Below are 24848 nucleotides of genomic sequence, written 5' to 3'. Positions count from 1 at the left end.
GGCCAAAAAATATTATTTTACTAACTTATTAATTTTAAGTTAAATTGTGCTTTGTTGGCATAGTGTCTGCTAGAATGTTAAAATGTTCATTGTTAAATATTTTTAAATTGTTGTTTTGTAATTGATTTTTTTCTTTGAAAAGCAAGACAAAACAGTAAAAAGCACATTTTGGCTATTTAATTTATGCAGTGGTGAAAAAATTTGGCAAAATACATGGGGAAAAAAACTCGAAAAACCATGTTCGGTATTCGGCCTTCGGCCCAGTGTTTCATTTTGTTCGGTTTCGGCTTCGGCCAAGAATTTTCATTTCGGTGCATCCCTAGATACATTAAGTATTTTTCAGTCTCCAGGCACGTGTGGTCAGGTACGTTTATATAATTTTTCTCTGTAAACATTTGGCTAACCGAATGAATCAAAAATCTTAATTAAAAGTGGACAGTTCTGTGGATAATCAAGGAATCTACCACACAGCATCAGTTGGTGGTTCTTTATTTAATTTTTCTAATGCTGTAACCTGGTAACATAATATTGAATGATTCAATTCAGAAACCAGTAACAGGCCTCCATAAAATCCTGTTGCTGTGGTGCAGATGTGCATAGAGACGACTCTTTTGCAGTATTTTCATTTCAGTCTGTGAACCTTGAGAACTCTTAACAAGACAACAGCACTTATTGTACCCAACACACCTGCAATATTGACAGCTAATAACTGACCAGATGAAAGTATGTCTTTGATGTTCACGTCATGGATGTTATCAGTACTTTATTGCATTTATATAATGAAGTATCAAGGCTTTATTATGTTTGTTATTGGGTTGCTAGGCTGCATTTGCTGTTGTATTACTTCCTTTTGTGTGACATATTCGACGCGTTTATTAGAGACAGAAGCAAGTTAAGAAGCACTCAACAGTCTGAGAGCGGTAAAAACAAGATTAGTTATTTAAACGTTTGATAGACACTAACCGTTTGGGGACAGTAAAAATGTTTAATGTTAAAAAAAGGCTCTTATGCTCACAAAGATTGCATTTATTTGAACAAACATACAGTAAAAACTGTAATATTGTAAAATTTTCTTACAAACTAAAATATCTGTTTTCCATTTTGATATATTTTAAAATGTCATTTATTCCTGTGATGCAAAGCTAATTTTTCAGTAGCCATTACTCCAGTCTTCAGTGTCACATGATCCTTCAGAAATCATTTAATATAGGCTGATTTGGTGCTAAAAAAACATTTATTATTATTATCAGTGTTTAAAACTTAAAGCTTTTGCTGCTTAATATTTTTGTGGAAACCATGATACATTTGTTTTCAGGATTCTATGATGAACAGAAAGTTCAAAAGAACAGCATACAGTATATCTGAAATAGGAATCTTTTGTTACACTATAAGTACATGATCAGTTTTGAAATGTATTTTCATCTTTGTTTTGGGCTCAACTACAATTCTATATTTTACCTGAATAAATAAAAAAATTAAACATAACGAAAATAATTTTTAAGTGAGCATTAGATGACAGCAAAGATAATCTTAATGTAAAAATAAAGAAAATGATTGTGCACATTTAAATATCCCATATCGACCATGCTGATCATAAGAAAAACAACTCTAATATACTCTCGATAATCGATTTGGTACTGATATTTTGCAAAGAAAATAAATACATAAAAATTACAGGCTTTATATATGTGTATATTCTCACTGTCTTTGTTTTTCTTGGTCTTTTTGTTTTCAGCTAAAAAATGTTCTTTTGGCACATGCATGGGCAACTTTAGTACAATCTTCTCCGAATCATCCTTGACAACTGATTGTTTGTTTCACAGTAGGAATTTACATTTAAACTCATGCTGTTGGCTCAGGCAACTCAATCTTTTTTCCATCTGGTGAGCTGCTCTCCCTTATGTATGGCATAGGGTCTTAAATATAGCTCTAGATTCTTATTGATGAACACTGAACATCCCGGTTGACCTGTTGCTCACAGCTGACACTCTGAGGGCCGTACGGGGGACCAACATCCTGCTGCAGGCCATAGCATACAGGCCAGGATGTGATTAATGGGATTGCTGTCAGCACATTTTGATAACATTCTAGCCATACCACTGCAGATTCTTCAATGACTGTATTTGGCTGTACACTAACTAGTCAGGCCTGTCCAACACTGTAGATTTTAAATGAAAAAGAGAGTTGTTGTCAAATTTTTTTTTTCTATCCAAAGTATCCATGGTGCCCTGTTGCTGCAATCAAAACGCTAAACAATGAGGACTTTGTTATTATTAGGCCATACGGCGTTCGGCTGGATGATTAAAGATGATTAAAAAAATTCCCTCTGCCTCATATCAGCACAATAATATGTCATTAATATTCTGCTCGCAGTGGAAACATACAGTAGGTGCACGCTGATTTACGAGGGCCTTGGCCCCCGTAGAGTCTTGTCTTCTATTATTCAGGATGTGTGGACCAGGATGACCTTGCGTTCTCTAGGATAACCGTCTCCAGATATGTCTTGTCTGCTTTCTCTCTGGTGCCAGTCTGTGGTGCCATGAGCAGAACCTAATTAATGCACTATGGAGATTAACCTCAGCAGTAAAGTTGAAAGCCAAGTATAGCTCAAATCCTTTGATTTATATTCTGTTAGGATTTAATAGTCTTCACTCATGAATGTCCAAAACTGCAGTGACAGAGGAATGTTTTCATTTAGCATTTAGTTGTCAGCTCTTCTCCAGCACTTTCCCAGGGAGTAAGTGATATGGCTGGAGATAAATGTCATTGTTTAATGAGCAATTATTTTTTATGTTAAAGTGTCCGAAAATGATTGCGGTCATGTACATATATTGCGCGATAAGTCGATATATTGATTATTGCGACAGGCCTACCGAAAACCAATATGCAGAACCTGCTTTTTTCTGCTTTTTGACAGAGTAATAATAATTTGTCATTCATGCAGCAATAAAGTATAACTTCTTTTAATATAACAGCATTATGAATATAGTAGTAGAAGTAGTAATAATAATAATAGTTATTATTGTTATTGATTGGAAAATTAATTATAATGTTTTTTATATTTTTACTTTTTTGACAGTAATAGTCATTCATCATCCATACAAATATAACATTTTTATTAACAAGTATAACCATTTTAATATAGCATAGCATTATGAAAATAAGTTATTATTATTATTATAATTAATGATTTTAAAATGTAATTTTCACAGTAATACTCATTTGTCATTCATGCAACAGTAAAATATAAAATGTTTAATATAATATATAATAAAAATAATAATAATAATAATGAAATTATGAATGATTATAAATTATTTAATTTTACTTTTTATATTATCTTCATTCAATTATTTTTTATTATTTATGCCATTAGTTTGCATTGTTGTCAGATTTTTATTTCCTCCTCTTGACATAGTAACTTTTTACTATAATTTCTTTGTCTTGTAAGTGTAAGAGAGTTATGTTATAACCTCATTAAAGTTACTATTAAATTTGACAAATACATGAGAACACTTTTTTTTTTCAAAATGCATATTTTAAGTCGACATTAGAAGTGAACTTTTGGGAAAAAATGCTAGTATATATTTACTTTACATATTTAGTCACTTTAAGCCATAGATGTAATGTTTTGTGGATTACGGTTTGAGGTGTCTGGGGTGTTCAGGAGGGTTTTGTTCCTCTTCATTCTTCTATTTGTCCTGACTTCATGTCCCATGCAGCTCCTGATGTACTCAGTTTAACGTGCATTCTTGTGTATTGTAGGAAGCGGAGCTACGGCTGTGGTCCAGGCTGCCTACTGTGTGCCCAGGAAGGAGAAGGTCGCCATCAAACGCATCAATCTGGAAAAATGCCAGACCAGCATGGACGAGCTCCTGGTATTGAACCTGCTTCCACATATTTAAACAGCACATTTGGTTCATTGCATTGCACATACTAGATATTAGCACAAGTATGGAAGTCAAATGGGTTGTGAATTCCATTTCATGAATAGTGTTCTGGTATTGGTATGGAGACAAACAGCACTCTTCATATGGAAATTTTATATGTTCTCCTTAAATATATATGAAACCTGTTTGACATGATCTCAGCAGTGCAACATTTAAAGGCTGCATATGAGCATTGAGCAATACCACTCTATAAGTCATGGCTCATAAATGCCAACACCTTTTATGAGCTGACGGTGAATAATGACTGTACAAGACTGATTGTAATGCATGGACACAAACTTACTGACATTTGTTGTGTGTTTTTGACAATAACTTAGACGATTACTTTTTTTATGCAGGTAAATATAGTATAAAATATATTTATGTATGTATGTGTATATATATATATATGTATGTATATATGTGTGTGTGTGTGTGTAGAAAACTTCAGATGCAAAAACCTCAAAGTCCGTCTGAGGTTTTCCTTTTAAATTAGCATTTTTATCAGGCTCCTATGAAAATAACATTGGACATTTTTGAAAACAAGACATTCAATAACTGACTAATAACATTTTATTTGCCATTAAAGTGAAATTACTGAACCTAAACATATGAGCCTGATAAAATGCTAATTTAAAAGAAAAAAAATCTTAGACGGACTTAGAGGGTTTTGCATCTGAAGTCTATATATATATTAGCACAAGTATATAATTAATATACCCTAAATGCTTGGATTAGGTGCATTTTTAATCTTAAATTTAGAAAAAAAGTAAATGTGTAAGTACAGTACACTACTGTTTGTTTGTTTGTTTGTTTAACCAAGGCTGCATTTACAATGCACAGCATAAATGAGTACACCCCCTCTGATTAAATCTAAAAGATGTATTTTCTTAATGATCACTAATATAATTCATAGAAACTTTAACAGTTTTGGTTCAACATACTTACCTGTTGATCAATACTTGCCTTAACCTTACAACAGAATTTTTTTGTTTTTTTTTGTTTTATTTAGTAACTTTCAGGAGGGTGTACTCATTTTTGCAACAACATTTTATCACTTTGATATGAAAATTGTATTTTCTTGAATAATTTTAACATTCTTCTTTGGTAACTGATCAAGCAGACTTGCTGGAATATTATATCTCTAAAACACCATAACATTCTAAGCAAAGAGTAATTGCTGAATTTGTTAAGTTTCAGAGGGGGTGTACTCATTTATGCTGTGCACTGTATTTGATCAAAACTACAGTAAAACAGTAACATTGTAAAATATTATTACAATTTAAAATAACTGCTTTTCATTTGTCTCCTTGCTGAATAAAAGAATGAATTCCTTTCCAAAAAAAACAAACAAACAAACAAAAAAATGAAAAAGAAAATTTTCCGGTTGTGTAAATGTGTGCATTCGCACTCTCAGTAAATGAGAATCAGAACTCTTTCCTACGAGAAAAGGAGTTGACACATGGATTATACCATTTCCAGATTGCCTAGAAACGTTATTAACTGGACCAAAGGGATTCCCTGTGTTGTTTTCCAGTTTGAGTTTTTTTTCCTAGTCAGAATTCCCCCTTGCACTTCTTTTTGAATCACAACAGTGACTAATATAAGGCTTCATCCCAGTCATTAAAGAACTTTTTTTGCCTCTCTTCCAATTGTAAAACATCCATTTCTGTTTGAAAGTTTCCTAGTTTGCCTTTTTGTTACATTCTTGTTAAGTTACAGCCAAGTTATAGTTTCCATTCATGAGGCCTTATGTTTCTACACAAATCCTTTCCCCTTCTCAGCTTATTAACTTCATCTGTCAACTCCTCAAGGAGCTCAAAAGGTCATACTTATGTTCCTTGTGAACAGGCGGAGCCCATTTCGTTGTTCACTGGGAAAGCTTATATTTCCGATTTACAAGCTCACTGCAGGAGGCTACCAGAAACTCAATTTTTCCCACATCCAGGTGTCTTACAGAGGAGTTAGAAGTCATGGCTGATATTATCCCTAGTCCTGCCCTCAGTGATTTCAGTAAATGGAGACTTTCTTCCAGCTGAACTGAAGAAAACCCTTGGGAATGACTTGGGTGAAAGTTAAAGGGAGATTCTTGTAGAGTTAGGGTCACATGGAAAATTTGAAGTTCGGGTTTCCTCCGATGCTTTCGCTGCCTTTATGACCTGCAGAGCGCTCTCTTAAACCCAGAGGAGGCATTAAATTAAAGCCAGATTGCTCCCGTAATGAGCGGGAGCAGCATTGTGCATCAATCTGCATCAAGGGCTGCACTCGGAGGAAGTTCCTTCCAGAGGTTTGGGTCAATTTCACTTCTGATCAGGCCAATTTGCAGGAGTGTAGCATGCTCTAGTTCTTGCCAACATGCAGGAGCAGCCCAGATAGCTGTGAAGAAAAAAACAGGACAGTCCAAACAAGTCACAACGCAGAATCCGTGTGACTCTGTTGTGGTGGGAGGAACAATTTTCCTCTCTGACTGAGCTGCGATCCTGTCAGTGCCACTGACGTCAAGCTGAATCTATAGTGACCCCACTGTGTACCACTGCAGCGTTTATTCTGCGGGGACGTGACAAGACCTCCCCAAGGCCTTTTCAAATCATGTGACTTCAGTGTCTGCCAATTGTCCATCAGATGACGGTGCTCGAATATACTGCATTTCTCCTAGATAGATTGGGTGCCTAGAACATGGCTTCATTTCATACATCTTCTTTTTGATGAACCGAAATCTTTTAGTCTATACTGTTTTCAGCTGATGAGTGAACAAAACTTCACTAAACATTGTAGTGTGCATCCCATCCTATAATCACAATATAAGCTTTGTGCTTTGTTACTTTTAATGTACAATGTACAATTTAAATGTATACAACTTATATATATATATATATATATATATATATATATATTGGCAGGGGCAGATTTCCAGGCTGCAATCTGGAAGGGGTAGTTCCAGGCTCCTATTCCCACACACACACCTAGCGGCTCCCGACGAGTGTAAGCAAACGAACCTCCTGGCAGCTGAACATGCTGACCTGAGAAAGAATAGCCTAAACCCACCTATATATATATATATTAGTAGAATATATACTGTATGTATTATAATATATATATACAGTATATATTATACTGTAATATGGTCAAAGGTCTTCCTTCAGTTTTCTGCAACTGGACCACTGGACCAAATATTAAATATTACTGTTGTATAATGATGTTAATATTCAGGATTATTATAATTTGTATTATTTTACTATACATTATATAATATATTACTATACTATACAAGTACAAAATGTAAAAATTAGCAAATAATCATAAATGATCATATCAAAGATCAAGCCGCACGCAATTGTAATACTTGTCAAAATAGCTAATATGTTTTTTTAGCTAAAACTTGCAGCCCTTTTTCATGACAGCTGAAATTTACATTCTGAGATATAAATGAGATTGCGTTTTTGATATATTTCTGCAGGAGAGCAATTTTCCTTTTACTGATCTCAAAGGAAATGTTCTTAAAATTGATGAAAGTGAATCAGCTAAATATCCTGCTGACCTGTTTTAATCTGGTTTTCAAGCTAATGGAAAAAGAGCTCGTTTCTGGTGGCATGTTGGTAGACTGTGTGTGTAAGTGTGTTTGGGTCATGAGGGATCAGGGCAATGTGAGAATATCAGTGGGTCAGAGCAAAGTGATTGTTAAATCATAAATGCACACAGGTGTTTCTGCTGTACTATAGACCTTTTTAGTGCCAACGTCACAATTACATCACAGCATGAGCTGGAGGCAAAACAAAGGGATAACTGGAGGCAGCTATATATATACAAACCAGCACAGAGTTGGCTACATAAGGAGCTTAAAATGTCATCTGGTTGTGTTGTTGAGTGACAGAATCAATGGAGTACAGGCTCCAATTTGAAATTTTATTGCATACCTGCTGCCATTGCCAGACAAAAAACCGACGACAGCTGTGGTTAAAAGCAATAAAACGAGCGGACTGGACTGGAACGATCATCAAAAATGCTCGCGTTTGCAGCGCACACTTCATATCAGTTAAGGTTAAATAAACTATTGTCTTTTGTTGGTATGGATTATGGTTTGGTTACGAGTCTAAAGATTTCTCATGCATGCCCACCTAATCAGAAATTGGGAAACAAGTTAACTAACGACCAGAGGCTAAACATAAAGGAAACCATTTGTGTCGTCTCACTTTCTACAGTTGCCATAAGTGCAATTGAGAGAGGGAACAGTGAAGGCAAATGTTATATGTCAGGTGTGTGTTCAAGTAGTTGCATTTGCTTACAATTGCCACTGTGAATACATACAGTAGTTCTAGGCATCTAAAGATTTATATGCCCTCAGTTTCTATTTACTATACACGCTCGGTTTCTCTATCTGGTAGGTGTGTCAGGCCACTCCTGTCAGATTGTCCATTGAGTGAGTGTGTACGAGTCAGCCAATCTGGTTCCTTCCATTAAAGTTAACATTTTCAAATAACAATCACAATCCCGGACAGTGAGTGACATTACATATTCAGTTAAAAAACAAGCAAACAAGACTTGCTAACTAGCGTTAGTGAAGCAGTCAGGGGAATCTTTCTGCCTCCACCTAAGCTCCGCCCATAAAAAAAGGTCATAATGTTTACTAACTGAAAAGGGGTCAATGAAAATTTCATTTTTTTACCTGCATCTTTCCAAATCTGAAAGTTGAAGAGACCAAATGACCGGTCATCGCCGTGAATGTTTTTCCCTGTCATTGCCATAGTTTAAAGGGGTCATAGGATGCCCATTTTCCACAAGTTGATATGATTCTTTAGGGTCTTAATGAAAAGTCTGTAACATAGTTTGGTTAAAATTTCTCAATGGTAGTGTAAAAAACACCTTTTTTACCCTGTCAAAAACAGCTCTTTTCAGAGCACCAGTCCAGTCTGTGCTGAAACACTACTGTCAATCAAACTGTCGTGGGAGGGGCCTGTCTGTGTGACGTCACACAGACAGGCATCTGAGATCGGCTTGATTTGAGAAAGGGGTAAAGATTTTAGTAGATTAACAAAAAACCACTGGGTGGATTTTTATCATTTTAGGGTGGTTGTGTACACACACTGCCTACACACATTTCAGTTCAAACAACTTGTAAAAGTGCATGTAGCATTATATGACCCCTTTAAATTTGAAGTACTTGTCAGTGGATAGTCTTGATGCATATGAATTTGACTGAATAACCATATTCACAAATTTTATCCCAGGCTTTAATGTAATTTTAATTCAGATGGAAATGTTTACTGGAGAACATCGTATAGTGAGTGAGAAATTTGCCCTGAGGAAGAAGGAAAGTGTTTTTTCTACTGGGCATGGTGGCAGAACAGCAGTGACATAACCACAGACAAAGAGTCTCAGTGCTTTTCTTTGCTCATTGTCCTCTGGACGTACACAAATCGGGTGGCAAACAGTCTCTTGATGTCACCCTCCCTGTTCAGCCCATTGTTTTTGTCTCTCTCGGGTAGACATCGGCCAGCCAAGCTGAGATGACCCTTGGCTTCTACTGTGAGAATGCAGATGGAGCGCTAGCATCCAGTGAACGTTCAAAGCCCACCCCGTTTATTATTGTTTTGATACGCCCTCAACCTGGTGTCCATCATGGAAGTGGACACAGGCTTTGTGGAGGCGGCCAAAGCTGCCTGAATTGTTGAATTAAGTCCAGCTTTGGGACAGAGGGGTGGGCAATGTCCAGTGGCCCACTGTTGGGGTGTCAGTGACCCCACGGTTTTGGCACGAGAAGAGCTTTGTGTTGACTGGCATACTTGATTGCACTTGTAATTTTTTTTGGGGGGTCAGTGGAAACCATGGCTCATGTTCACAGGGTCATTTGAAGACTCGACTTGGAAAGTTAAATTGCCATGTTGTTTTTCAAGAACTTAAAATGGCATGTTTTCTTATTGACTTTTTTATCTAAATATTGGAGGAGACTGCTGCAACCCGTCCCATATATTTGAAGCAGAGTGGTGCACTTAATTACAACATGGCTGCATTTTTTGGTTCAATTCATTACCATACTTGAATGGTTTACAAAGCAGCATTTGCTTATATTCAAACCTTAGTTAATTTAGAAGGGAAGTGTATGTGTAAATTGTATGCAGTGTAAATACAGGCTTTAGAACATGTTGAGTTGAGCCATGCTGATTTCATACTTGGGTCTCTGCCATTTCTGTCATTCATGTACTGCACTTATTGAGTAGTGATTGCAAAAGTCTTGTGTTTTTTTTTAGGTTTGGCTTTTCAACATTAGAATGTTTGACTTAAAGGAGTAGTTCACTTCCAGAATGAAAATTCTGTCATAATTTCCTCCACTTGTTCCAAACCCAAAAGAAGATATTTTGAACAATGTTAGAATCCGAACAGTTAATGGGCACCATTGACTTCCATAGTAGGAAAAAAAAATACTATGGAAGTCAATGGTGCCCATCAACTGTTCGGATCGTTTTTTTTATGTCTCTCATTCTTTCTTTTGTAATGTGAATTACTCATCGTTGGACTAAGGAATAATTTGATCGAAACGCTTTGCTCATCATGCTGAGATCAAAGAGTTGCAACACACACTATGCTTTAAGGAAACTTGGAGCCTCTTAGTCGCCTCTCTGACCAGTTTCCTCCTGGCTCTTTCATCCAGTTTGGAGCGACGTCCTGATCCAGGGAGGGTCTGTGTTGTACCAAATACCTTCCACTTCTTAATAACAGACTTCACTGTGCTTCTAGGCATTGATAAAGCCTTTGAAATTTTTGTCAAATCTCCTGATTTGTGCCTGTCCACAACTATCCCGGAGATCTTTTGACAGTGCCTTGCCACCCATAGTTGATTGTTTTCTTCAGTTGCACTACCAAGGACTGAAATGCTCCAGGAAAGCTCTTTTCATGCTGAATTGATCAAATTGACCACAGCTGACCACAGTTGAAAGTTAAATGGCTTTGTGTGCCATTGAGAAGGTGATTAGCTACACCTGATTGAGTTTAACAGTCATTTGTAGGAGGGGGGTGATCCTTTTTCCAACTCAGTGATTCTGTTTTTTTTTTTTTTGTCTGACATGTTGGTGTTGGTATATCTTTCACTTGGATGTTATAAGTTGCACAGAGTAAATACAGCTGAATAAAACAAAGACAGTGTCTGTCTTTATTTCAGGCTGCAAAACAACAACATGTGATTTTTAAAGGGGGTGATTCTTTTCTATACCCACTGTAACTGCATTACATAGGTACTTTTATTGTGCCTTTGCATCTTTTTTGAAGCTATTTTATTTGGTTTTGTTTTAAATATATATTTAAAAAAAAGAAAAAACATCAAAATACATTTCTTATTTAAAGTAAGTTACTCTTTTCCATGTGACTGCAATGAATGGTCGCTTTTATAGTGCTCTTGCATATGTTCTGAAGCTATTTTTTATTTTGTTTACAATTTTTTTATTATTTAAAAAAAAACCAAATTTTTCCATATAACAGCAATAAATGGCCACTTTTATGGTGCTTTTGTGTCCTCTTTAAAGCTCTGGTCCCCATTCATTTTAATTTTAACAAAACACCACAAGATGGTATGAAGCTTCAGCATTGTGAAGGTATAAAGTCATGTGGCCATTCATTAGCATTAACCCTGCAGTGTTTTTAGTTTCTCTTATTGATTGCTTTGCATTGCATGTAACAAATTGAACAAGTCGGCCTGACAGCCAAATAGAAATGGCAGAATTGCTTTGTAATATCATTAGTAAGCCCCCACCATCAAATGAGTTGGGGAAAGCTCAGAGGGATGGATTCGGCCGCAGTCCCAACATTACCTCAGTTGTCAATCTCTCCGAGCTGCAAGTGTTTCACTTCAACTGCTCCATCAACTAGAAAGACTAGCAACTAATCGGGATGGAGAAGAAAACGGCTTGTTTTTCCTTTTGTTTTACGAATGCTGAAAAATATATCTAGCAGCGGCGTTTTTCTGGATATTGACAGTAACATATACATCTATTTATTTGGATTCCTTGGTTATTTGGAACAGGCTGTAAGGCAGTCTGATGAAGGTGTCATGGTGTTTACAGCATGCTTGGATGGATGTTGTTTATTTTTAATGTTTGTACGTGCTTTGCGGTCAGTGGAAGGGACTGGAGGTGCTTCTTATACGAGTGAGCTAATAAAAACTACTATTTCACCTGAAGTATGTAAATATCTGCACTGATTCTGAAGATCTGCCAACTCTCCAACTGAGCCAGACTTGTTTAAACATTAATCCAGATCTGGAATGGCACCATTGTGAGGCACCACAGTTATTCGCCATGAGGCCCAGTGCATTCTGGATGCGGATACTATATGACTGTATACACAGAGAGCTGCTTTAGTCTATGACCAGCACATGTGCTGATTCCTGAGTGTAATTCCCTGACGGAAGCAAATTATTGTTTTGTCCAATTATTGCACACTCTGAATCATTTAGAAAGGATATTGGTTAAATCGGGTTACTGTCAATGAAGAGTGATCGTCTCTTTTTTTTTTTTTTTTTTTCTCTAGAAAGAGATTCAGGGGATGAGCCAGTGTCACCATCCCAACATTGTGTCGTACTACACCTCGTTCGTGGTGAAGGATGAGCTGTGGTTGGTCATGAAGCTGCTCAGTGGTGGTAAGTCACGCCCACCTGTTCTTTTTTTTTTAAACTAATCCAAACACTTCATTTTCATCTATGTCATTGGCTGTGTCCAAATGCTGAAAAATGCCATTCAGGGATAGGAAGGCATTAAGACATGTACAATTCAATAATTATGTAGTATCTTCTGAGAGAAGTTCATTTGGTCAGTTTTTGAAAGCAGCATCTGAAGAAGCTTTGAAATAAGTAAATTAACTCAAAAATGTTTCTATTGAGAAAGATGCACTGTTAATAACTTCAACAAAACAGGACAAATCTAAAAAAAAAAATAATAATAATTAATGAGTCTTAAATTTAAAATAAATCTGCTTTGAAAATGAGCATTTCACCAACAACAACACACTACCATTCAAAAGTTTGGGGTCAGTAAGATTTTTTTAATAAGAAGTCTTTTATGCTGACCAAGGCTGCATTTATTTAATCAAAAATACAGTAAAAACTGTGATATTAAATGTACAATTTTGAATAACAGTTTTCTGTTTAGATAATGTAATTTATTCCTGTGACCGCAAAGCTGAATTTTCAGTTTCACATGATCCTTCAGAAATCATTCTAATGCTGATTTAGTGCTCAAATAATATTTCTTATTATCATCAATGTTGAAAACAGTTTGAACAGGTTTGAACAGTGCTGCTTAATATTTTTTTGGAAACCATCATACATTTTTTAGGATTCTTTGATGAATAGAAAGTTCAAAAGAACAGCATTCATTTAAAATAGAAACATTTTGTAACATTATCAATGTCTTTATAGTTACTTTTAATTAATTTAATGCATCCTTGCTGAATTAAAGTAATTCCTTTCAAAAAATACCTTACTGACCCTAAATTGAACGGTATCTGAACAATACATCATAACTTGGAGTAATTAAAAAAAAATCATAAAGTGTAGTTCTTCTCTGTTTAAGTTAAATTAAGTCATTTTCTGGGATTTGCTATTTTAGTATTTTACAATTTTATTTACTTGTTTACTTTTACTATTTATTTGTTTAAAACACAGGAAGTAAAGTCTGTTGCAGACACGCATATGTTCAAATGTGAGATTCCATATTTGTCTTACATCATTATTGCTGAATTCACAGCAGTCTTTTATTTTATATGCTGGACTTTGTGGAGTCATTTATAAAAAATAAAAAAAATTGTCAGATATATATTTCTCCTTATTTTCCCCATAGAAATGAATTTGTAATTAACTATGGTGACCAAGTTTTTTTCCCCCACAATGAGCATTCTTTTCTGGCTGTATCCATATACAGTGTGTCTAGATCATGGAACAGTCCTTCATCTATCAAACACTGTTTGATTCTTTGAATTAGGGTTTACCTAAATATATGGATGGTTTCTGTTGATAATAGAAATACATTTATGCATTTGTATTTCAGTTTTTAGGACTAGCCACTAGGGCTGCATGATTAAAAATCATAATTGTCGATTATTCCCTTGAAATTGTAATTGCGATTATTAATTACGATTATCACAATTTACATTGAATGATGTTTATACCATTGTTTGATGCAACTGCATGCCGTATTTTTATATGAAAATAAACAAGCTGAAAACACTCTAACTGAAAAACCTTTAGTGCTTTTCTATAGTATTAAGCCTCAAATGTCAAATATACATCGGATTGGTTTCTTCTTTAAATTATAAAAAAGTAAAAATATGAATGGTATTATAATGTTATACTAAAACTAAAATTAAAACAATGGAAAAACCCTTAAGATAACATGTAGAAAGAAAAAAACATATTAAGCACACAGAATAACATAAGTGGACTTTGAACGATTAATTGCCGCTTTGAACGATTACGTAATTGTGGCATCCATAATTGTAATCGCGATTAGAAATTAGATTCATTGTGCAGCCCTACTAGCCACTGATTAGGATCTGAAATGACCCATTAGAATAATGAAGTCTGCCAGGGGCTTCCTTATGGAGTTAATCACAGACCGCGGTTAATTCCAGCAGATGCATTAGTGCTGTGGCAGCCTAAGACTCTCAGGATGCAGAATTTCTTAGGGCAATATTGCATTATGACTGGCTGCTTCCAGGATAGATATCTTCTAATGATCATGTAGAGCTGAATAATTAATCGAAATAAAACCGAAATATGGTTATATGATTTTATGCGATTATCAAATCACAAAGGCTGTGATTTAATTAAATAAATAAATGCACTAAAAGTTATTTTAGTACTGTAAGTTTAGTAATTTAACATTTGAAAATGAACGAAAACAGCCATAAATATTAATTTTGAACTTTAACAGTTGCAATTTAATATAAAATTATATTATATTATTTTTTTCTTGATTTTAATTTGATTGTACTGCAAAATATTACAATAGTATATTTTTTATTTTATTTCATTTTATTATTATTATTATTTTTTGTATTGTTTTTTTAGTAATTATAATTTTTTTTAGTGATAATAATCACAAAAAAATACAAACAAGCACAGCAAACCTGTTTTTTTTTTTATCGCATTTTGAATCATAATCACAGTTTTTATCAGAAAAAATGCATAAGATATAGTTTCTCAAACTATGCAGCCGTTCAATCTTGTCAGTCTGCCTTTGGAAGACATGCACAGCATATCTTTGTCCTGACACATGACGTTGTGCAAACAGATCGGATTTTGTCATTTTTTTTGCAGCTGTGAATGTGACTGTAAATAGTTTTATTTCAAAGTTTTAAACAGAATGTTCCTCTTCTTGATTTCATTGCATCCTTAAGCTCCAGTAGTGCTCCTGTCTTCCCAGACCCCACTGTGTAAAGCTACTGCTGAGAGTTTGATGATATGTTTCAAGCCTGCATGTAATGTTCTGTCCCAGACGCAGCCAAGTGCTGAACAGGGAGATTATAGTCTGGCTCGTGCTGACACTGACAGCCGGGGTATGCAGCCTTTCTTCCCCCGGTGCAGAGCTGAAATCACTCTGTCTGGATAATCGCTGTTCATTTTATGCCTGTCATCAGCTGTCGTGCCCTCCTCCTTCTGCTTCTGCCAGCTGAAGATGCCCAGGTGGCGCGCTGCCCATCTTAAATATGGAGGTAGGACACAAGCATCCAGGCGGCCGTCTCACAGCTGGACTCTCGGCGTCATTCCTGGCACACCGGGCACACCATGGCGGGCACCAGCTTAAATAATAATGACTCTCTCATCAAGAGGTGCAGGCGGCTAGTTTAAATGTAATAGATACACAACTGATTATAGAGATTTTTCAAGGGCAACTGATGTGTTCAGCTTAAAGTGAAAATTGTCATCATCATTTACTCACCTTCATGTAATTTCAAACATCTATGGCTTATTCAGGATTTCTTAATATTTGCCCTTCCACAAATAAGGCCTAAAAAGTTCCTAAATCAGAGCAGAAAGCAGCTGCCAGTTGTGGCATTAAATGTTGCATACAAAATTTATTTCTTCCTCATAAAAAATTAATATGTTCCTCTGTATGTTTTGTTTCCCAGTACAAATATCTAAACATCCTTAAATCACGATACATTTATTTAAGATGCAGATTGAACATATGAAGTCTTCTGAGAAATTGAACAAAATTAAGTGAGTTTATACATAAAAATATATTAAAATATGAAAAAAAAAAAAAATTATGTATATATACGGTGTGATATATATATAATGTCAGTGGGTGTGAAAACTTGTTTTCCTATTGAATTAAGTTAATCATAAACTCATTTAAATTTTTAGAAATTTCTCCTAAAACAGGACTTCTTATTTTATGTCATTTTGCTTCAAGTAAATGCATATTGACTGGAAAACAAAACAAAAAATACTGAAGAAGAAACCTTTTTTTGTAAAATGAATTAAAAAATAATCTATTGGAGATCTTTTGGAAGTTGTACTTCCAAACTTTGAAGCGTTGCTAATACAAAACATTTACATTTAGAGACCATACTGATAATGTGTTCCTTTGAATTTTCCTTACATTTTCTTTACTCTGTCTTAAAAAGTCTTAAATTTACCTTCCTAAAACCTGCAGAAACCCTGTTTATTCCTCATGTGAGCACATTTAAAATATGTCTTTTTGTTTTATCCATTCAATGAAATTCAATGGGGTTGTTTTGGACCGCAGTGACTTCCACTGTATAGATAAAAATAGGTAAAACATTACTTAAAATCTATCTCTGGTATTTTGCACACAAAACAAAGTCATACCGGTTTGGAACTACATGAGTGTGAATAACTACTTCTGATTTTGAAGGCAAAAATGTGTCAGTCCCCTTCTGTGAATGGTTAAAGAGTCGTGCTGCTCAAAGCCATCTGCTGGGTGGTGGCCTGAAGCTGTCCTTGAAATGTGACTTCTATGTTTAACCATCCCATCTTGAGAGTGATGTGTGTGATATTCCCTTTGACAACTGTTGGAAGTAATGACGTACAGTAAATAGGAATGTGATTTTGCATGAAGCTGCTTAGTGGCATTCCATAGTGTCAGCACAGGAAGTGTTTTTAGAAAAGAACTGCAAAACAATTGATCTCAATATCTCAAATTTTTTCACTAAATGTTTTTTTTTTTTAGCAAAATAATACTTGACATTCCCTCCGCTTTTTAGTATATTCCAGTGTTTCCACTACATTCATTCTGCCATGGCGGGCCGCCACACCAAAAATCATCCCCGCCATGGCTGCAGCTTCTCAGTGACGCCACTCACATCATTCACAGTCAAGGAATTAGCGGAGGAGACAGAAGCAGGGTTTGAATTTCGGCGTGGGATTGTGTATAATTCTACTTATTCCTGCAGGTTCCGCGCTTATAACGCGATGACAGATGACGGAATGTATCATTTATACGTGCTTTTAAGTCTTGCCAATTTAAACATTCAAGCGACTTTAAGCACTTCAAGCGCAAAAAGATGTGAAATTCAACCCTATACAGTAGTCTTATAGACTGTTTTCAGTGCGGCCACACCCAAAGCGCGCACACATAAAACCGCCTCTGAAACAGCGCGCAACGACAGAATTGAGTTATGTTTTGTGCCTTATTGCACGCAAACGGCCAAATACATACAAAATGATGTCAAAATTTCTGTCTTGGCGAGTATTCACGTAAACAGTCGGTATATAGGGTATTAAGTGAATGTAAACCGTTGAGAAGCAAAACACATGTGTAACAGTGTTAGATTCGTGCACAAGGTCTTAAAAAGACAGCAGCCTAAATAAACCTGCTGCTGTCTGTGTCATTACTGTTTATGCTGGGTACACACCACAAGATAATCGGGCTGATTTTGGGCTGATTTCTCCCCTTCCGACAATCCTAGGTAATGTCCCGATTATCTTGGTGGTTCTAAAGATTATCTTATCAGATTTTCCTGTGGTGTGAGGTGTGTTAAGAGTGACTGAATCTGCTCGGAAGAACGTTGGAGGCACCCCGATCGCGAATCGTAAATACTCAACATGTTGAATAATTATGATAAGAAATCCTGATGTGTGGGGGGAACCCCAAGGACAAACGCGCGTACGATCTGGAGATTATTACGTGAAACAAAACAATATCCAATCAGAAAGCGAGCTGACAGAAGACGGAAGCATAACAAACGCAGTCATCGCAATTTCTTCCTGCCTATCGTCCTCCATGTTTATTATATAGTCTCGAGAGATTTTGCAAGATTTCCCGTGTTCACAGTCGGGACTCTGGTTGAAAATCTGTTGGTGTGTGGTGTGCTGTCTTTGTCACATCGCAGCACACCACACACTATAGGTGCAAAACAGTTAAATCTAGGATTTTTTGTCCTCATGTTTGTGGTCTCTCACATTTTGAAAATCTTATAAGATTTTAAAAATCTTTTAGTGTGTACCCAGCATTATTTATACAGTGAAGACTATGCAGTATTATTTTACAGTTGAATAAATTATTCAGTTTCTGTAGTAATTCTGTACTGAAATATTACTGTTAGACCTACCTGAAAAACTTAAAGTACTGTTAATTTCATTTGTAACTTGTTATGGTTTTTGTTTGTGCTATTGCTTGTCATTTATTTAATTGTTCTTATTCTTTTTTAGTTCAAATCAATTTAATTCTGAGTTTGAGTGCACCTGATTCGTGGGTGGGGAGGTTTAAGCACCAGGAGGAAGGGGGCGTGATCCATGGGAAACAGTCCTGCCACCACAGCTGGAAAAAAATCCTAGAGGAAACACTGTATTCTATAGTGTCCTGTACCAAGAAGATAAAAGGGCCTTAAAATGAAATGTAAATAAGAATACCAGATCTCACACCAGATCTTGCTTTATTTACTTGTAGCATTTACAGAAAGGCCAGAAAAAAGAAAGTCAGCTTCTCAGCCTGGCCTGTTTGTTAGGTACAAAGGTATGTGAGATAGGAATACGATCAATACCTTCATTAGCACAAAGCACAAAAGAGGCTGTCCTCTCCAGCCTTTGAACAGCACTTGTGAGTAGAACTTTTACAGCTAGATGGGAGTTTTAAGACTTCAGCACACATTGTTGGCTGTTACTTCTGTGCTGCACTGGATGTAAATGGGTAATTCTACAAACAGCTGCCTTTGTGTACATGTAAAAAATAAAGGTCATTAATAGAACAATTTTAAATAATAAAAGCTGTACCTGACTCCAACTTTTATTTGATAATAGACATTTTCTAAACATCAGCAAAAATAAAAACACACACACACACACACATATATATATATATATATATATATATATATATATCATCCTTTTGTATTTTAAAATGTATTCATTGTGCATACAAAGGCATAATGAAATTAATTTATGCTTAAACACTTTATTTATCTTGCCGAATATTTAAAATATTACATAAAAATCTTAACCACATTCTAAAAAGTTGAAATAGTTTTTCCTGTGTGATAATATATGTGATAATATAATATTTTCTACACATCAGCAAAATTCCAATAACTATTTTGTTTATTTATTTTTGCATTTTTTTTATATTAAAATTAAATTAAATTAAATTCAAGCTTATTTTACGATACAAATCGTTGCAAAGCAACTTTACAGAAAATTAAGTTTCTACAATATTTAGTAGTAGCTTATCAGTGGTGACTGCATGTATGTATTAAGTTCGCATAAAATGGTATAATACAAAATTTATTTACACTCACTCACTTTATTTATGTGATAGAATATGTAAAATATTACAGAAATTACTTTAAAAATGACCTACTCAAACTGTAAAAAGCACACTTTTCATAGAAGGAGCCAAATGTCATCCATCCAGTACTAAAAGTAATGACTGTCACAGGCTACATTCACACGGTCAGTTTTTGGGATTGACGACTATATTTGCTTAAAGGTGTGAGTCTTGAAATGTCCCGTTCACACAGCAACTTTCAGTAGCATCTTGAATGCTGTCTGTATGAACGTGCAACGGGAGTCAAGCCCGTATTCCTTACCAGTAACCATAGCAACAGTGACCAAAGTAATATCAAAGATGGAGACGTCTATAAAACTGAAAGTCTTATCACTTTCTGACACAAGTGTCATCCATCAAACCCTCATTAACCGACAGCAGCTTTTATATTTGGGTGGAGTTTACGGGTGTGAGTTCGATTAGAGAATGCGGTTGTCACGCCCGTAAATAACCGTACTGTGTGTGAACGTAAACGTTTTAAGGACTCAAATACAGGACTGACAACCATATTCTGCTGCTGTGTGAACGTGGCCACAGGTTCAAGATAAAAAAGCCACTTATCAGATAGTGTTTTGGACACTTAGCATATTAAAGGGGTCATATGATGCGATTTAAATTTTTCCTTTCTCTTTGGAGTGTTACAAGCTCTTGGTGCATAAAGAAGATCTGTAAAGTTGCAAAGACTAAATTCTCAAATCCAAAGAGATATTCTTTATAAAAGTTAAGAGTCAACCACGCCTACCTAAAACGGCTCGTTCTAACACGCCCCCACATGTGTACGTCACGATGTGGGAAGATTTGCATAACGCCGCCCAAATGTTCACGCAAAGAAAGAAGGCGTAACTTTTATTCTCGCTGTATTGTTGCTGCCACCATGTCGTGAAGGCGCACATTACACCAAATACACAAAATAATGTTCTTTTTAGCAACTTCATATGACCCCTTTAACATACTTAATCATACACAGACATAAGAGTAAGAGCACACACACACACACACACACTAAGGAATTTCAACAGAATGTGAATTTGACACTTGACTGTGTCTTTTTTTCATTATTCATCAAGCAGAGCAATTGAAATTTTTGGTACATTAATATTTTAAGCTAAAGCTTTCGCTGTCTTGTGGATTTTAAGCACATGTAATGTTTTGAAATATGGCATTGTGCCCATAGTCACAACCCACTGAGAGCAAACAGATGCTTCCTATCTTCCCTTTATTCCCTCTGCTCCTCCACCCTTATTTTCTTGGAGTAATCTTTCCCTCACCATCGCCCCGTATGGCCTTGTGCCCTTTGGCCCAGTAAGCACTACATGGCATATTCCACCCACGCCAATGCAAGAACCTTAGGAAGCAAGCAGTGTCAGATAGTCTGACAACTGTTGGACAAAGAGTCATTTTCTTTTCCTGTTGTGGAAGCATAATTGGAATAACAGAATGGGCATTGGGGAGATTTCCTGGTGATACTTTTCCTCAAAGTGTCACAAGAGAATATCAAGAATGCTTTTGTGCCACATCATCACGGTTAAAGTTACTTTCAAGGACGTTTGGAAAGGGAGCTTGGCTCGTGATCAAGACATAAATTGATTTATATGGTATTTAATGAAATGAGAAGCGTTTACAGTCACATCGCAATCACACCTCAGCATGTGGCTTCACATGATTGAGGCGTTCCAGGATGAGCAACATTCTTGGGATCTGACACGGGACAAGTTTTATTAATGAACCATTACATTCATAGTTAAGGGATTAGTTCATTCAAAAATGAAGTTTTTTGGATGATTCGCCCTCATGTTCCTCTTAATCTATGATTTTCAACAAGATGTTGAAGTTGCTCTTTTCCATAATGAAAGTGAATGGTGACCAGAAGTCAAACTACAAAAATGACAAAAAAGAAAAAAAATCACTAAACTTGTGCACTATATTTCAACTCATGGTCACCACCATTCACTTTCATTGTATGGAAAAGAGCAGCGTGAACATTCTGCTAAATATCTGCTTTTGTGTTTCAGAGAAGAAAGTCATATGGTTTGTAACAACATGAGGGTGAGTAAATAATGACAGGATTTTTGGGTGAACTATGTCTTATATATTGAGGGGAGTTGTGGGAAATCAGTACATTTTTATCTCTCCTGACGCTAAGCATGTTTGCTGGTTTTACTCAATAGCCTCACCCATCAGCCTCACACGGGTTTGTAAACTGACGTCATTAGTGTCATTTGCTCTCTCTCTCTCTCTCTCTCTCTCTCTCTCTCTCTGTAAGAGCTTGACTGCTCTTAATCCAGGTCGTAGCCGTCACTGAAATGTGATGTGCTGTTCGCTCAGTCAGCAGTGCGCTGGCTTCATGCCACACACATGCCCGCACAAATGCTCACTTATATTTTTATATGAAACAGCCTTTAGGACTTGGAGGTCGTTGATGCCCTTTTTAATCCATGGAAGAAGAATGGAACCAAAATAAGAAAACACATGAGCCCTTTTTCTGTTTCTTGGAATCACTTTTACCATGAACTAGGGTGTGGGTGTGATAAACTACCTTGATTTTGTAGGCTATGATCTCTCAGTTTTTCCTGGTGAGTCGAGGCCTGATTTCGAGGCCTGTACAAAATTTTAATATCTGTATTTTTCACCCTTTTGACCATATTCAGTGCATGTATTTTTGTATTTGCTATGAAATGGTTTAAAAGGTGATTATGATTGTTATTTAAACTACTAATGCAGTAAAAACAGTAATATTGTGAAATATTATTACAATTTAAATGAACTGTTTTCTATTTTGTATATATTAGAAAATGTGATTTAATCCTGTGATGCAAAGCCATTACTCCAGTCTTCAGTGTCTCATGATCCTCCAGAAATCTTTTTTTTCATTTCTTATTATTATCAATGTTGAAAACAGTTGTGCTGCTTAATATTTTTGTGGAATCTGCCAAACTTTTGAACGGTAGTGTATAGACAAGTTTTGTTATGTTTCCATTCAAATAAATATCCTTGTGCCTTTGGACTGTCACTCTGTCCCTCAAACACACTGGCCAGCCGCCCACTCTGCTGATGGCACGCTGCTTGACCTCTTCTCCCTCCCGAGGGTTTAAAGTTCTGTTTTCGGCATCAGTGAAGAGAGCCCTTTGATGCCACTGCAGTTAACTTGATCAGAACTCTGGGAATTCAGAATTCAGTTTCTCAGAATTTCATTTCAGAGAGTTTTGATTACTCAAGCTAAGTGGGATACAATTTTATTTGCTATGTTTACTCCAACTTTTCACATGGATATGTTTTACATATACAGCTCTAGGGTGGTTGCATGAACAGACTCTCTTTGTCTTACCGATCTCTTAGGCCATTCTAAGACACATTGGCCATCCTCCAAGCTCGAAATATGGCCTAACTGGTTAATAAAGTTGCTGATGGAACATTTTCCTCATGGACTCTTGAATATGCCTTAATTAAATGTCATGGGAAAAATAAGGATTGACAGATTGTTTTCCTATTGTACAGTTGCTTTGGTGTCTTTAGGGTTAAAACAATATTGGTTTGTTGGGTGTCACATAGTCAAATTAACTTGTGTGTATACATAAACAAAACTAAAAGACTTTTTAAAGACAACAAAGGTTCTTGGGAAGCAGTCAGTGACATTTTTTATAAATTATGAAATTTGTGTCTTACGTTCTGAAAAACTTGCAAGCTAGTCACACAAGAATGAAGCTCATTGGTCTTTGATGTTTTAAGTCTGCCATGAAATGCCCTACCTAGCATGTGACCTTCGCAGATGCTCTTCTAGTGTTTGCACTTGTAATACTAATGAGGGTATAACATTGTGTCTACTTACAGCTCTCTGTGTTGTCTTTGTTGCAGGCTCTGTGTTGGATGTTATAAAGCACATCATTTCAAAAGGGGAACACAAGAACGGTGTACTGGATGAACCCAGTATAGCTACTGTGCTGAAAGAGGTCCTTCAGGGTCTTGAGTACCTTCACAGAAATGGACAGATCCACAGGTAATACACTTTTGGAAAAGTTTTGGAACACTTGACCTAAAAATGTAATTTGTCATTATTTACTTGTTGTTATAAACCCGTATGATTTCTGTTTAACACAAAAGGTGAATTTAGAAGAATATTCGCACCGCTCCATTTTTAATAGTGACCACAAACAAAAACTCAGTTAGAATAATTGTATCAGTGGAGAACTTATTCGTTGAAAAGAACTGGCTTGAAAGAACGATTCATTTACAAATCGGACCACTCTGGCAGAGTTGAGGTACTTGGAGTCAGACTCAGACTATGAATGAACATGGACGCACTCGGGTAGACTTGTACTCGAACTCAGACACATGAAATATTAAAGAGCAGGTCATATGGGTTTTCGAAAAATATATTTTTTGCAGTTTGTAACGTAGCTACCCTTCAATGTAAATGTTGTTAATCAAAAAAAGTGCATGATAAATGAAGATATTGTCTCTAAAAAGAAAGAGTCGATTCTGAACCGCCTTAACGAGTCATCATATTTTCAAATCTTCTGCCTATTACCTATATACGTCACAAGGTAACACATTTGCATAATCCCTGCCTGCACAATACGAACACTCTGACCTGCCCACAAACACTTCCGCTAGTTAGTGTGTTTACATCAGGTCGAGAAGACGCTGTGTTCTGCGTTGTGAAAGCAAGTTTGTTTTGTTTTTATTGCTGAAAGATGATGATGTGAAGTCATCCCGGAAAGTACCACATACAAAGTTTAAACTTACCAGTGAGAAACGTCCTGATCAAGTCGTGCTTGCAATGGAGTTTCCGGTTGAGCGACTGCATCGGTATCATCCTCAGACTCTGGCTCAAATTGATAAGGTAATATCAATGCCATTTTTGTAAGCTTATAGCATCTTTGTTTACAAGTAATCCTCCGGAGCAAAAGATGTTAATGTTAATTTCCAACACGCATTGTATACAGAAAGACCAATTACAACAGACTTGGCCAGCTGACCAATCAGAGCAGAGTAGGCTTATGGAAGGGAGGGGTTTACAGGCCTTAAGCCCAGAACTGCTTCTAACGAATTGTTTCGAAATCATTGAAAAATGATTCTAATATTAAATGTATATTCTGAGAAAATGACAATGTTTTCTGATCTTAGATGCATTTAAACTGTAGGGTAC

At 36.0% G+C, this 24848-nt stretch overlaps 1 protein-coding gene across 1 annotated transcript in view; it reads left to right on the top strand.

Moving 5' to 3' along the window:
- Nucleotides 1-24848, top strand: part of LOC107758285 (serine/threonine-protein kinase OSR1-like) — a 67498-nt gene that overhangs the window by 18674 nt on the left and 23976 nt on the right. The window contains exons 2-4 of the mRNA XM_016575990.1: nt 3766-3878; nt 12447-12555; nt 23555-23696. Coding sequence (XP_016431476.1) covers nt 3766-3878; nt 12447-12555; nt 23555-23696 — 364 coding nt within the window. The remainder of the gene's footprint in view (nt 1-3765; nt 3879-12446; nt 12556-23554; nt 23697-24848) is intronic.

Source organism: Sinocyclocheilus rhinocerous, unplaced genomic scaffold (assembly GCF_001515625.1).
Source record: "Sinocyclocheilus rhinocerous isolate Xijiao unplaced genomic scaffold, SAMN03320098_v1.1 scaffold142, whole genome shotgun sequence".
NCBI lineage: Eukaryota > Metazoa > Chordata > Actinopteri > Cypriniformes > Cyprinidae > Sinocyclocheilus > Sinocyclocheilus rhinocerous.
This window is presented reverse-complemented; position numbering and strand designations above follow the sequence as displayed.